The 16,728-nt window shown below is 36.6% G+C and overlaps 1 protein-coding gene across 1 annotated transcript in view; it reads left to right on the top strand.

Annotated features, from left to right (window-relative positions):
- LOC150089919 (putative phospholipid-transporting ATPase IIA) overlaps positions 1-16,728 on the top strand; it is a 359,368-nt gene that overhangs the window by 185,606 nt on the left and 157,034 nt on the right. The window contains exons 15-16 of the mRNA XM_090368898.1: positions 2,244-2,336; positions 9,026-9,109. Of these exons, the coding sequence (XP_090225024.1) occupies positions 2,244-2,336; positions 9,026-9,109 (177 nt within the window). The remainder of the gene's footprint in view (positions 1-2,243; positions 2,337-9,025; positions 9,110-16,728) is intronic.

The raw sequence follows: 16,728 nt of genomic DNA, 5'->3' as shown, positions 1-16,728 counted from the left end.
CACACACACATACAGGGTGTTTCAAAAATACATGGCATAACTTCAGGAATAAGTTTCTCATATGTAGACAATAAAAATATTTTATATCAACATAGTTCTGGAAATGCTTGGTTCCCGAGTTATTAACCGGAATGTCTTATCTCCCGCAGGTGATTTCCTTCATCACAAGGTACTGACAGAATCTAGTGGTTTTCCATTCCGACTATGTACTGAAATCAGGAGCAAGTGGATATGTACGGTTTGGCGGACGGCAATGCTCTGGAGGCTCGTTTGTACCACAAAAGGTTCCCAGAATGAAGATGTCCAGACAGGAAAACGTTTGAAGGTATCCATCGCTGCCTTTATGAACATGGGACCTTTACACCTCGTGCTGCCGACAGAGGACGACCAAGATCTAAGACTCCTGAAGTAGAGGAGGAGATTTTGGATGTTGTGGATGCCACTCCTGGAATCAGCACACGCAGAATAGCAATGCAACTGGCTGTTCGACGTTTGACTATTTGGAGAGTGTTGCGAGAACACCATCTGCATCCTTACCATCTGCAATGGGTACAGGCCTTGTCACCAGCAGCTTACCCTGTGCGAGTAATGTTCTGCCAGTGGTTCTTGCAGCAGTGTGGCACAACTCCTCACTTTCCTGAATTAGTGATATTCACAGATGAAGCACAGTTCACACAAGACAGAATCCAAAACTTTCACAATCAGCATGTATGGGCTGAGGAAAACCCACATGCAGTTGTGGCAGGTTGTGAGACAATATGAAACATGCCAGGAATTTGGCATCGTCTTTGCGAATCCATGAGACGTCAATGTGAGGCCTGTATTCAGGCAGAAGGTGGACATTTTGAACAGTTACTATAAGGTGATGTGAACAGTTAAGTGTTATAGACAGACCTTCAAAACTCGGAAACCAAGCATTTCCGGAACTATGATGATATAAAATATTTTTATTGTCTACATATGAGGAACTCGTTCCTGAAGTTATGCTGTGTATTTTTGAGACACCTGTGTGTGTGTGTGTATATATATATAAGTAGGTAAGAGCATTTATATCTTCATAAGCGACACTGTGTTCATGTCTTACATAATACACTTGAAGCATGCATCGACTGTCTATCTAAGCTAACAGTACTGCATTAAAAACTAATTTAATGTATAAATTTCTTTTTTATGTACAAATTATATTGAAAAAAGAAATAATTGCCAGATTTCTATTTGTCTGATATTAATGAAATTTAGAATAGCTCAACAAATCTTTCTAAACAAACTAAATATAAAATTTGATGAACAACCATCCACTGGGATTTGAATTGTTACATGTAGATTGACAAATGGACGTGGTGAAGACAATAGGTGCCTAGCATATATATATATATATATATATATATATACACACACACACATATATATATATATATATATATATATATATATGTGTATATATATATATGTGTATATATATATATACACACACATATATATATACACACACACACACACACACATATATATATATATATATATATATATATATATATATATATATATATGTGAATGCAGCTAATGAGTGTTTTGCACATGTTGTAGAAGTACCTTAAGTGTGTAATCATAGTATTACCTCTTAATATTTATAACATGTATTCTCAAATATATTTGAATACAGGTGACTTTCAAAATAAAAAATTATCATCAAATTAAATCATTTTGTAATACAATCCTGAATTCAGTGGTAGGCTTTTATTACCAAATAAAAGAAATGAGTTAAAGGCATACAAATCTTATCCAGCCATACCCTGCATTAGGTCAACTTGTTATATACAATGACTTTTATAAGAATATAACACTTTCTTGATGTAATTTGGATAACCCCCAGATGTTCATTAAATGTGGATTTTACTGCATATGATAAATCATATATTATCATTCGTACTATATCTCTGCTGTCTTCCTAAATGTAAAATTTAATTCTGAAGTATTGTATCGTAGCTGAAAATGGGCATAAAGGTACTAAGTTACTGATTTGTTATGTGGTTAGTGATGTTTATAAATCCTCTCAAGATAAGCTGAGTGAACTTCAGAATTGATTTATACTAATGAACATTTATGAAAGAAAATAAGCCAAATAATGATATCTCTAGCATAGTCAAAAGTTTCATTTTGTAAATAATACTAGTATTTGTTACTCTGGAAGATTCTGAGAAGTTTGTGTAAGCCAGTTATTTATTTAAAAAATTATTTTATAGGAGGAGAGTACAGGTGAAATTATATTCTTTATGAAAGGGGCAGATGTTGTAATGTCTTCTATAGTTCAGTATAATGATTGGCTGGAAGAAGAGGTAAGAGCATATATGGTAAAACCATGCTGATGTTTGGCAGAAGCTTTATGGATAGCTTTAGAAAAATATATAGTTTTATCTGATCAGGTTGTGATGAATATAATTCTCATAAATGTTTTTAGTAAATGTATTGACATATAAAATGGACTTAACTTATTAATTAGCTATGCCATTTATACTACACTACCATTAATAACCTGTAACTAAATTTTTTTTTTTTTTTGGACAGTCTCTTTTCATTCACCTCATGATTCAATTCATTCCAGAGCTTTTCTATAAGCTCTGGGCTGGCCACTCCAACTTTTCAGTGTTCATGTCCTCAAACCAATCTTTCACAACACAGGCAGTATGACCTGGAGCACTATCCTGCTGATATGGATATGGGCCTTCCCTGATGTGTTACCACAACGTAGATAGCATGTTTGCCTAGAAAGTCAAGATAGACCTTGGCATTTGTGGTTTTATCCAAAACAACCAATAGTTCCAGCCCAAACCACGAAAGACATCCCTAGACCACCATGCTGCCTCTGCCAAACTTCATTGTCGATACAATACAGTCCAGCACTAGCTTTCTTTGGGCATCCTTCACCTAGGGGTGGCCATCAGATTAGGTAGCATATTATTGCCTGTTATATGCATGTTATAGGGTGCCTCCATAGCCAGGTGGGCAGGAGCAGCAGTGCATAGCACATGCTTCTTGATTAGACTGGGGTTCGAGCGCATGACTACCAAATACGGAGGATGCAGAAAGGTCAGGGAATGACCACCGCACATCCCCGGGGCAACATGGCCTTAGTTGCTAATGCTCCTAAAAAAAAAAAACAAATAATTATAGCATGTTAGTAGACCATGCACCATGAGTCATTATTCCGAAACACAGCTTTCTATTGATTTATGGTCCAAGACTGGTGGGCTTTACGCTAATCTAGATATTTTTTGGCATTAGTTGGGGTGATTAGTGGCTTGTGGAAAGCTGCACAACTGTGGTAACTGATTATCATGCACACTATACTGGTGCTGACATGTGTCCCAATTCTCTCACTGAGAGCTTGCTTGTGCAGCAACAATGGCAACCTGCTTTCCAAGCGTATGATTCTTTGTAGGGCTCTCCTGTTACTGTCTGTCATCTGCAGTGGTTTTCTAGATCATTTTGTGATGGTTTTTGTACCAGTTGACTTCTGTTTGCAGATCACATCACTAATCATTGACCTGGGGATCTTCAGTGCCGCTGAAATATTACACACAGAGCAATTACTTATGTGGCACACTATTATTGCTCCACTCTGGAAGTCTGTTAATTCCATTGATCACATCTTGAAATCACAGTTGCACTACTGTCTCCTTTGAAAGCTTATGAGCATATTTATAGTTGTGTTTGACCTGTGATATTTGGGTAGGACACAACCTACTATTAACACTAGGGTGTCTGGATATTAATGGTAGGGCTGTATATATTATATTAATGATTGAAAGCACACAATCTGGTATGGAGAGTTTGGTTTTGTTACATAGTCCTCTTCACTCTTGTTATACCAGCTGCAGAATGGCAGCTTGTAGAATACTGAAACTACCTGTGTTACAGTTAGTTGTATTATTGTAGTGTCTGTTATACCTGGACAAATACTTCCCAGTGTTATATGCTAATTCAGATAATATTACGTTGCATATTTGCATGTGCAGTACTAAAGGTTGGGGATGTGGAGGGTTAGAAAGGTAATACAGGTTATCAGCGATCATTCTTTTCAAACTGATGGGATTTGTATTGTTTGCTGAAATGACAGTTCACTGCCATTTCAGCAAACTGCCAAGTAAAAACAGTTTTTATTTGTGATAAAGAAAAATCATATTTAGCACTAGCATTATAAGAATTCATTTGAGTTTTTAATTTAATTCAATTCAGTTTAAAGTTAATTTCAGCTGTGATGCAGTTTCAATTCCAAAAATGAAAAGTAATTTACAAAAGAAGTCAGTATTAATCCCATTCAGCATTCACATTGCATTGTTTCTCTCCATAATATTTACATATGACAGACTAGTAGACCATGTAAGTTAGTTAACTTGGTTTCCAGAAACTTTTATTTTTGTATGTATATATGTATTTTTATTTTTATTTCCTTTATATTTAATTTTTATATATATATACGTATCTTTATATTTCCACAAATTGGAAATATAAAGCCTCTGAAATTGCCATATGTTGACTCTTGTAATTAAAACATTTCACTACCTCCGTGCCTTTCAGAATCAGAGCTCTGCTCATGGCATTGTTATTCAGATGGTATCACCTGTAGTGTAAAGAAATGTAAATTCTCTGAAATCTGCTATATATTAAACCTCTTAATGTTGCATTTCATCAACTGTCTGCCTTTCAGAATCAGAGCTCCACTCCATGGCATTATGGCTACAGATGATTTCATCCACTTGCTGCAACTTTCAGCAGCTGTGGTCTCCTTTAGATATGGCTTAGAATAGCTAATTTTGCAAAGAATTAGAAGTGTGGGTTTTCTAAGAACTTGTTCTTAGAACTTATTATAAATAATATATTATTTATGTAGTGTATTAAAAGATTAGGATTGATAATTATCATCCGTAATATACATTACATCAATTTATAATTTGACATGCTATAAAAGTAAGTATATGTCAAAAGTCAACAACTTCTGCTTCGATGCTCGTGTGCATTTGATGTAGCCAAGAATTAAAATTGCATCTAACTTGCCTGGTACGATTTTAGATCAAATAGTCAGTTGTTCTAGGCCTCTTCTTGTACCAAGAGGACCTCTCTTGCCATCCTGTCTGTTTGGAAGTTTGCAGTTCATCCATTCTCTAACACACATTGCAATGTGCTTGTGTGTAGGTGAAAAAATATCTTGCTGAAAAAATATGTTAAATGCCATAGGAAAGAGGTATTTAATAAAGAAAATAAGGACTGATTATTTTGTATTGGTGGATTCCACAGTACACCATATTCCATCCTTGGACATTGGAGTGGATATTTATATATCTAGTGAGGATGGAATATGGCTTCAATGGAGAAAATTTTCTTGGCAATGTTTCTCCTTGTTGCATTACCTGTGCACATTACTCTCTTGATCTTTGCTGAATGGGTAGTTCTTGAAGAAGCCTAACTTTGTAGGTATGAAATTAATGTTTTTTTGAGAATAATCATTGCATTGTTTAACTGGAGACAAATTCTTGAGTAATCTGAATATATTTTTTTAGGAGATTTGGCTGCAGTAACAGGACATTGCTACTGCAGATAAGCTTACTCTATTAGCTTGACAATTCATGATATATTCAATAGTAAGAAAAAGTGGGTGGGACATGCTGTATGAAGTAATGAAATTTTTGGATATGGTGTACACGTGTTAAGAATATACCCAGATCCTTGACATAATGTGGCCTCGACAATGCCCCCTGCATACACACTACTCGGTCTCCCTCCAGTCACTATCTGGCAGAGTAGAGGTAGCAAGATTATACACTAGCTGATCCCGAAGCCTCCTAGAGAGTTACCAATAGGTTAGATCCAGTACACAGACCAGCTGCTAGTACTAACTAGCAGCTGGTCTGTGTACACCATTTTAGAGCTGTACCCTCGAAATGTAAGGAAGATTGGATCTCGCCATGATGTTCATCATAACCTCAAAAGTCATCAATCATACTGCATGATAGAAGAGATGGGGAAGGGTTGACTGGAACTTGGGCGGTCACCCACTGTGTGCTTGTGCATGGAGGTTATACCCAGGATTACTAACAGTCCCACCATCGTGAAGGTGCAAGCAGAGGATTTGGCTGTCACAAACCATCTGGACTTCGCCAAAATTGGGTCCACTTGACTTGAGTGTCACCTGAATATCAGTTCCATCAGTATTTTAGACTCCCAGGTAGCAAGTACAGCTTGTCTGGCATGTCTGTGACAACCTTAAGTACCTAACTGCTATTCTTACTGCTTTGAATTCTTGTGGCATTTACCAGGTGATGCACCACTGTTTGTGCAACACTTTAGGATTGAACCAGTACCAGGTTAACCATGAAAGATGCTTTAAAAGAAAATATTACTTGAAACTATATACTAAAATAATGTATGGAGAATTAAAAAAAAAAAAAAAAAAAATTGATTGAACAAAAAATAATTTATTTAAAATGCTACAAGTGTGTTCAAGAGAATAATAAAAAAAAAATATCATTTTATAAATTCTGCTACTATTTGTACATTGTTGGTTTGCTTTTTACTTTTCCTTTCAAGCTTTTTTTTTTTTTTAATGCTTGGTTCTTTTGGGTTGATTAAAATTTTCTTGTCATAACAATGCAGTCATATCAACCACAAGGAAAGCACAGCTGGCTTTTTTTTGCATGGAAAACTCCTCTTTTTGGAATTTCAGACTCGTGTACCACTCAATTTTTTCCCAAAGGAATACACTGCATAGTGGAACAAAAGCTAAAAGCTAGGTTTACTCTGACATTGTTGGTAAAAATTTGACTGTTAATTGTAATCACTTTGAGTGGGCCACAACATGTGCAGAAGTAGTATCAGCTCCAGTAGTAGCAGTGCATTGTTAATTAATGTGTTATGAAAGGCCCAGAGTTTCTTCTGTCAACCACACAAATGTGCAACTAATAGTTACAAGATCTCAAAGATTATCTCCATCTATTGAGCTCTTCCTAAACAGAGAGAAATTGCTCAGCTTACTCTCACTAGTAATATGATCATTGTAATGGGGAATTCTCTGATCCAAAAAGTCACTTGACGTAATGATCATCACCTGGGAAAAAGACTCGTTATTGTCCCATTGCGGCCAGTTGTACAAAAATATGTGCAGTCAAACTGGAAATATCTAACTTTCACAATCCACATCTCGGTCATATTCTCCATTGCATCATCCCAATTCCCTTATATGCCCCAGTGATATTGTCTTCTATGCCCACAAGTTACCAATCTTGATTTTATCCTTTGAATACTGATTCCTAAAATGGCTGAGTAGGATTACAAGTTTACAAAATAGAAAAAGTTCATCCTGCTTTCAGTCTAAATGTGCTGCCATGGCACAATCATATAATTTCTAGTAATAGTCTTTGTTCAGGTATTCTTTGGAAGTGTTCACTCATCAGATATCTGGGATATCTGATGAGTGATAGTGATTTTTTTGGCTGATGCTGCATAAGCTCATACACTTGCTTTCTTGCATCACATGCCACTACTACTATATCATCTGTAGGTCTTCATCACATGGTAGAAGCCATACCAACTTTTCATCAGATTGAAATTGTAAATCACGATCTCTTTGGATCATGTTTCCATTTAATTTTCCACCAAGTTATTTAATACCTTGTTCATTGACCCCCTTAAAGCACTGACCTCTATTCCCTGAGCAATAAAAAAACCTTTTGATAGGTTTTGTTATTGCTCAGGGCATAGGTATCTGCTCTTTTGCAGATACCTATGCCCTCATCAAGCTATCACAAATATTCATCAGAAGCCAAGCAACATTCAAAGCCACCATTTAAACATCATATTGAAGAAAGTTACCTGGACCAGATCCACATTGAATGAAATCTCTTGGGTCCAGGGTCTTTTATGCCACACTGAATGATGTTCTTGCAGTAAATAGTTATGTGGGTAGCTGTAATCCTTGCAGTAAGTGTGAAGATGTTGCCTTTTTTTTTTATGATTATACTTATGCATAAATTGTATATTTCCTTAAATTATATATAGTATGTAAATTTCTCTGTACATATGTATCACATTATGATGTAAATGTAATCTGCTTTCCCCTAACTGGATAGCTGTAAAGGGGTATTTCTTCAGAAATAAATTGAAAATAATTAAAATTTTATTTTACTTAAATGAAATAAGACATGTAAATTAGTGCAAATTCATCTTGTCTATATGCAGTAAATTAACAGAAGTTATTATAATGGCATCATTTCATTACATATCATATTGTGAACGTCTTAGTTGCCTATTCATTTATAATTTGAATAAGCAGTGCTTCCCCCAATAGAGAAGACTATTGTTACTTATTCTCAGTAGGTACCACCACCAGATGGCCGTTTCAGGGCTGTTTGGCCCTTCATCGGTGTTTGAGTAGTTAGGTACTCTTATGGTGGTGTAACAGCTGGAGACCCAGTTGTGAAATTATATCCACAATATGAGAGATGCCAACATGCGTTTAATAAATTCTTAATAAAACTTCAGAGTAAAAGCCTCAGGCTGCTGGAAAATTTACAGACATATAAGTTAGTGGAAATGCATCATGTCTATATGCAGTAAATTAACCAAAGTTAATTATAGTGGTATCATTTCATTACATCTCATATTGCAAATGCCTTCCCAGTGAGTTGTCTATTCAATTATATTTGAATAAGTAACACTTCTCCAATAAAGAAGGCTATTGTTACTTATTCTCAGTGGATACTGCCACTTCTCTATTGGGGAAGCATTACTTATTTGAAGTATAACTGAATAGGCAACTTGGGAAAGCACTCAGTTTGAGATGTAATGAAATTATGGCACTAACTTTTGGTTAATGTGATGCATTTGCACTGACTTATACGTTTGTAAATTTTCCTGCAGTCTGAGGCTTTGCACTGAATGTTTATTAAGTATTAAAAGAAATATTTTTTCTTTAAAGTATTTAAAATATATTAAAGTATTTTTCAAACCTGATTATTCATTTGAATTCTAGTGTGGAAATATGGCTCGAGAAGGTTATAGAACATTGGTTGTTGCGAAGAAAATACTTTCAGAAGAACAGTACCTAGATTTTGAAGTAAGTTTTTTTTTCTAATTATTTCAATTTAATAAAAAAAACAAAATATGCAATATTGGCTGAATTAATTAGATTGAAGGTGATATTTAGCATTAGTATTAGTAGTGGCATATGATGCAAGAAAGCAAGCTTATACATCAGCCAAAAAAAAAAAAAAAAAAAAAAAACCTTCCTATTTCACCTATCCATTCACTCCAAAAGTTTGTTCAGTTCTTCCTTGAGTCCATTTCAGCTATCAATTTCCACAATGACAGATGGAAGTTTGTTCCAGCAATCAACCACTTATTGGCTAAAGGCAAAATTGCTCACCTATTCTATTCTGCAACTGTCTTTCCTCATCCTGAAAAAGGCCTCTGAGGTTGGGAAAATTCATATTTTAGTATTAAATCAGCTCACACCAACCATAAGAATAAGTATTTACTGTAACTAAATTATTTATTTACATATTAAAATAAAATAAATATTTACAAAAACTGCTATTATATTAAATATACATGTAAAAACATTAAAACTATGATAAAATCCTTGAGATAAAATACACTAAAATAAACCGGATTAAAAGCGATAAAAACGATAAAAATCTCTGGAGCTTTCGGAAGCCTGCGCTCCCTTCCTCAGCAGTAACAAAACTTCCTGCAGCACATCCATATATATAACAGGCTCACGGTACCTATACACGTGGTGCAGTCGGCGCATGGTCTGAACTGGAAGCGGAAATAGCTCGGGAACGTGTTAAGCAAAACCGTTCATCCGTACTTAGGATAATAGTTTCAAACAGAGGATGCATACGCATACCTCTGTCCCTATTCATAATATTGTGGTCGGATGAACAGATTCGTAGGCTCTCGAGCCATTTACGGTTCCAGAACCCATGCGCTCGATCCACGATAACCACATCCTCTGGGGAAATTTGATGCTGCTTCTCCCAAAAGTTATGTGGCCGAGACAAAACGACGGCTCAAGGATCGTCTGGGGGAGCATGCAAATGCTATAGAAACCGCTGATTACAATAAGTCTGCTGTGGCCGAACATTTTTGGGAGAAGCAGCATCAAATTTCCCCAGAGGATGCGGTTATCGTGGATCGAGCGCATGGGTTCTGGAACCGTAAATGGCTCGAGAGCCTACGAATCTGTTCATCCGACCACAATATTATGAATAGGGACAGAGGTATGCGTATGCATCCTCTGTTTGAAACTATTATCCTAAGTACGGATGAACGGTTTTGCTTAACACGTTCCCGAGCTATTTCCGCTTCCAGTTCAGACCATGCGCCGACTGCACCACGTGTATAGGTACCGTGAGCCTGTTATATATATGGACGTGCTGCAGGAAGTTTTGTTACTGCTGAGGAAGGGAGCGCAAGCTTCCGAAAGCTCCAGAGATTTTTATCGCTTTTAATCCGGTTTATTTTAGTGTATTTTATCTCAAGGATTTTATCATAGTTTTAATGTTTTTACATGTATATTTAATATAATAGCAGTTTTTGTAAATATTTATTTTATTTTAATATGTAAATAAATAATTTAGTTACAGTAAATACTTATTCTTATGGTTGGTGTGAGCTGATTTAATACTAAAATATGTCTTTCCTCAGTTCGAATTTATGCTCCCTCAAGTGCACAATCTAAGCAAGAAGAAGAATCCCATCAGCATTGAGCTTGCTCAAACCATTCAAAACCTCATACACCTCAATCAGATCAACCTGCAAGTGCCAGATGTTGCAGTTTACAGAACTTAAGCCTTTCTTGGTAAGATGACCCTTTGATCCCCTCACCAATCTCATTGCCCTTCTCTGTACTTGTTCCAGCACCTGTACATCCTTCCTAAAATGAGGGGCTCCAGACCTGTATGCAGTACTCAAGGTGTGGCCTGGCCATTGCCTTATACAAGGGGATAATCCCCTCCTTACTCCTGCTAGCAAAGTTCCTGTATATCATTGACAAGACCACATGAGCTGCTCTGGCAGCTTGTCTCCACTGGTTTGAATACCTCATATCCAACTGCACAATTACTCCCATATCTTCCTGAGAGTAATTACGCCCATTCTCCACTGCCCAGAGTGTAGTACCATACAGCTGGTACATTGCTCTGGATTTAAGTTAGTGCAAATATGCAGTAGCATTTGTCAATGTTAAACTTCAATTGCCTCCTCTCAGCCCGTCTGCCCAACTTTTCTAGATCCTGTTCCAGCAGTGTACCATCATTAACTGTCATTAACAATCCTGCCAACCTTTGTATCATCTGCAGACTTGAACATTAAGCTGATATACCTTCATTGACGTCATTGATAAATATAAAAAAAAACAACAATGGTTCCAGCACTGAACCCTGGGGAACTCCACTAATGACAATAGTCCTTGAAGAGTAGTGTCCTTTGATTACCACTTTCTGTCTTCTTCCACTCAGTGAACCCTTTATCCATAGCCACAACTTGCCCTTAATGCCATACTCTCCAATTTGCACAGCAGTCTTCCATGTGAAACAGTATCAAAAGCTTTCCTGAAATCCAAGTTGTATGATATCAAAATTATTTTTTACATTCAGATCCTTTGGGATCACATCATAGTATCCAATCAAATTTGTCAGACAGGACTTCCCCTTAACAAACCCATGCTCTGTCCAAACTGTAACTGCAGTCTTGTCTAGATGATCTTGTATTGCTTTTTTTAACCAGTGACGCCATTATTTTATCTGGAACAGAAATTAAACTAATCTGTAATTGCTCATGTTACCCTTTGATCCCCCCCACTCCTTTGTGAATTAAGGCTACATTTGCACATCTTCAGTCCTTGGGACTTCCCCTGAATCCAAGGATGCTCTCATAATTATGGCTAAGGATTTGTTTACTTCTTTTGCTGCCACTCAGTATAACTGGACAGATCCCATCCACCCCAGGATGGGATCTATCTTTTTTTTTATGTTTAATTTCACCAGTTTCTCCTTCACTTTCCTCTCAGTTATTAGAAAATCATTTAGCTCCCTGTTAGAGTTCGATAAACTTGTGGGCCCCACTTCACTACAGAATTTGAATTCTTCGTGTGAATGTAGATGCAAAATACTCATTCAGTTTGTCAGCTACCATTGATATTAAATGGACCAATCTGATTCATCCCCTTCCTTCTAGAGAAGTGTTGCACAAATTTTTCTGCTTGCGGAGCCCTTTTAGCTTAGAAAAATAAGCACAGATCCTCGCATCTTACCTAACTGAAATATGTTGTGTCTGCACAGTAAGTATCTATAATTAAAAATTTATATCTCAGAACTGATTTATTATATTTTTACAATCTAGCTTTTTTAGACTGACATAAAACAATTACTGAATAATAAACTGTCATTATTTGAGTATACAAACAATTGTATCACATAGTGTGAAGAATGGTATTGTATTTTTCTTTTCACAAAGTTCTTTAAAGGTGAGAGTGATTGTAGACAAGTGAATTCTCATGTAGAGTGCAATATCCAAATTGTAATGATATTTAGATTTTGTTTAAAAAATAATTAAAATTGAAAGTAGCCATTATAGAAATTATCCATGGATCAACTGGGAACTGTTTTCAGATCCCTTGGGATCTGCAGAGCACAGTTTCGGAACCACTGTTCTAGACTTTATATAAGTAAAGAAGTCTTTGCTGTTTTTCTTTCATCTTTTGCCAAAGTTTTCTTGTAAGAAGAAAAATTAATATGATGCATATCAATTATTTTATGTAAATTAGGTCTAAACTGCAAACACTATTTCTCAGTTGGTACGAAACGCCTACTAGCTTCCAAGATTAATTCCCTGAATGCCGCTTCCCATTTAGAATTTGCCGTTGGTAACATCAACAGTTGGTCCCACTGTATAGAATTTAAAAACTGTGATATTATCATAGTTGCCTTTATGAAAGCAAAAATCCTTCCCTCTTGATCTGGCTTTCAAGAGGAAAAAGTTTTCTTCCTGAACCCTTTCCCTTAACAAACCCACAGCAAGGGTTTGTTAAGGGTAAGTCTTGTCTGACAAATTTGATTGCATACTATGATGTGGTTACAAAGGAACTGAATAAAAAATATAATTTTGATATCATATACTTGGATTTCAGAAAAGCTTTTGACACTGTTGCACACGGAAGACTACTGTACAGATTGGAGCAGTATGGTATTAAGGGTAAGTTGCTACAATGGATAAAAGTGTGGTTGAGTGGGAGAATACAGAGAGTGGTAATCAATGGATGCTGCTCTTTGTGGACTACTGTTATTAGTGGAGTCCCCCAGGGTTCAGTTTTGGGCCCACTGTTGTTTTGTAATTTATCAGTGATATTAATGAAGGTATATCAGGATTAATGTTGAAGTGTGCAGATGATACAAAGGTTGGCAGGGTTGTTAATGACAGTAATGGCAGTGTGCGACTGCAACAGAATCTAGAAAATTTGGGCAGATGGGCTGAGAAGTGGCAAACGAAGTTTTAACATTGACAAATGCAAAGTACTGCCCATGGGTAGAAGTAACCCTAGAGAAATGTGCCAACTGTGTGGTTCTACCCTTATGTGGTAGAAAATGAAAAAGACCTGAGAGTAATTGTGCAGTCAGATATGAATTTTTATTGAGCATTGCAGACAGGCTGCCAGAGCAGGTCATGGGGTATTGTCAATGATATATATAGGAATTTTGCTAGCAGGGAAAAGGTGATTATCCCTTTGTATAAGGCAGTGGTCAGGCCACGCCTTGAGTACTGGGTACAGGTTGGAGACCTCATTTTAGGAAGGATGTAGAGTTGCTTGAGCGTGTACAGAGAATGGCAACAAGATTGGTGAGGGGAACAAACGGGTCCTCTTACCAAGAAAGGTTTAAGTTCTGCAAATTGCAGCGGCTGGAGACTAGACACCTGCGAGGTGGTCTGATTGAGGTGTATAAGGCCTTGAATGGGTTGAACACACTGAATTATGATGGGATTCTTCCGCTTGCCCAGATTACAAACTTTTAAGGGGGCATAAATTCAAATTGAGGAAAGTTAGTTGTAGAATAGATGTGTGGAAATTTGCCTTTAGCCAACATGTGGTTAATTGCTGGAACAAACTTCCATCTGTTGTTGTGGAAGGTGATAGCTTAAATAAATTCAAGGAGGAACTGGACAAACTTTTAGAGGGAATGGATGTGTGGAATTTTTTTTTTTTTTTTTGGCTGATGCTACATATGCTCATACTCTTTCTTGCAACACATGCCTCCATTACTATTACCCCTGATGGTAGTTACACCTTTAAGTAAATCCCACAATATTAGTACACTGTGATCACTGCTTTCTAGCGGTTAATGCATCCTCATTGAGATTCCAGCTGACAGCTGAGAGAGAACTACTACATCTAAATATTGCTAGCTAATGCTTGATGATTTAGATTTGTGCTCTTGACATATTAATATGCTAATATGAGGAATAAGAGTAATCAGTTGTCGTTGAGCATTGCTCAGGAGGTGTAGTTCTTTTAACTGTTGTTAACCTGATGATGGATCTCAAAGTTTTCAGAAAATGTCACCTATGGTTTAATTAGTTGAGTCATTAGGTGTACCACCTGTTGATTATCCTTGTAATCAATTGTTCTTTTTGATATAAGTTCATCACCAATTTAAGAGAGCCGTATGGGTACAATAATGGTGTCAGAAGAAACATTGCAAGTGCAAAAATCTCAGAATGCATGTTGAGGCAGTCTGTCTTTTCTCTGACAACTTAGAGTTTATCAAGAACAGCAATGAAAAGTTTAAGAGGTAAAAATAAAGTGTGCCTGCAAATGCACCGAAAATGTTTCATAGCTAAAAATAAAGCAGATTCTGCCTATGAATAGACGGAAATCCTATGAATAGACTTTTAGTCTGGACTTTGCTTAATTTTATCTCTTTAAATTTTCATTGCTGTTCTTGATGAACTGAGTTGATAGGAAGAGACTGAAAATCTTTGCAGCCATTTTGGATCTTTCACATTTGAAAGACCCAAACTAACACCATCACAACAGTACATCCTCTATATAATTAATCTCTTGTTATTAAGGAATGCAAAGTAGTTAGAAATCTTAAGTTTATAAAAATTACCAGTTAAATAAGAATGTAAAAAACCTTATACTTTAATGAAATTCACTTTTATTACGCTAGAATTTTAGATATGGATCAAAGTGAGTATAAAATGAAAATGAAGTGAATTAAAAAGTTAAATATTGATACTTTAACATAAAAACATTTAAAAAAGGGAAGTATATTTGAGTTTTGGCTCATTCATTGTGTGTTATTTTATTCCCTTATTTTAGTATAACCAAATTCTTGTTCATCTCCGAACTCACTAGTTTCCTTCTTCTGTTTTGCTTCTTTGGAACAATCTTCCTTATGTATTCCTGAAAATTACAATCTACAGAAATTAAAACGCTTCAGTAACCTTTTGTGTTTGGTGTTACTATGAAAAAAAAAAAAAAAAAAAGTTTAAAAATATTGCAAGCTGCAAATGTGAAGCACAACACTTGCATAACATATTTGAATTTTCTTTCTTTAGACATACAAGGTGCTACTCAAATGTTCCCAAAATTTGAATGTTGCGTGGGAACTACGTCTAGTACAGACTTTTGGCACTCAGTAACACTGCATGCATCCTTTGTGAATCAGTGTGCTATGTGGTGTCTGGCTGGATAAAGTTAATGAATATTTATGTGCATTTTTTTGGTGGTGTGTTTCTTGTAGTTTGCGATTGTTGCGGTGGCTGATGTGAGAGAATAACATGCTTGCTCAAGTTTTGTTTCCTTCTTAACGATACAGCAGCAGAAACCCATAAGAAGTTGAAACAAGCTTTTGGTGACAATGCTTTAGGCCAGATGCAGACCTGCTACTGGTTTAACTGTTTTAAAAATGGTCGAATGTCAGTCAATGATGACGATTGCTCTGGGCATCCATCATCGAGCACCACTCTGGAAAATGTTGCAAAAGTTTGGGCGGAAATCCGTGAAGACCACAGGCAGACCATCCACAACATTTGTGGCATTGTACGGCACGTGTCAGCAGATTTTGTCAGCCGAGTTTGAACATCAGAAGGATTGCGGCCAAGTTTGCGCCACGGTTACTGAATGAAGACCAAAAGCAGCATCGCATGAAAGTTAGCAGAGATCTTCAAGAACGGGCCAGGAGTGAGTGATCAAAACTATCCTTTCTATGGTCATCACTGGCGACGAGAGTTGGGTATATGGGTATGACCCAGAAACCAAATAACAATCATCCCAGTGGAAGAGCCCATCTTTGCCCTGACCAAAGAAAGCCCAACAAGTAAGGAGCAATGTGAAGTCCATGTTGATCTGTTTTTTTTTGGATATTGATGGGATTATCTATAAGGAATTCGTCCCTGCTGGCCAGACTGTCAAGGCAAAGTTCTACTGCAATTCTGAGGCGGTTAAGGGAAGCCGTCAAGAGGAAACGTCCAGAGAAGTGGTGCACAAAGTACCTGGGTCCATCATGACAATGTGCTGGCCAATACATCTCTTACTGTGGTGCAGTTTTTGGCATCCAACAACATGCCAATCGCCCCTACACCCTTTATTCATCAGACTTAGTCCCCTGCAACTTCTTCCTCTTCCCAAGAATGAAAATCAAGCTGAAAGGTCAAAGATTTGACAGCGTA

This window comes from Mastigoproctus giganteus, chromosome 2 (assembly GCF_048544385.1).
Source record: "Mastigoproctus giganteus isolate SK-2022 chromosome 2, ASM4854438v1, whole genome shotgun sequence".
NCBI lineage: Eukaryota > Metazoa > Arthropoda > Arachnida > Uropygi > Thelyphonidae > Mastigoproctus > Mastigoproctus giganteus.
The sequence above is the reverse complement of the archived record's forward strand: the minus strand, read 5'-3'. Positions and strand labels throughout refer to the sequence as shown.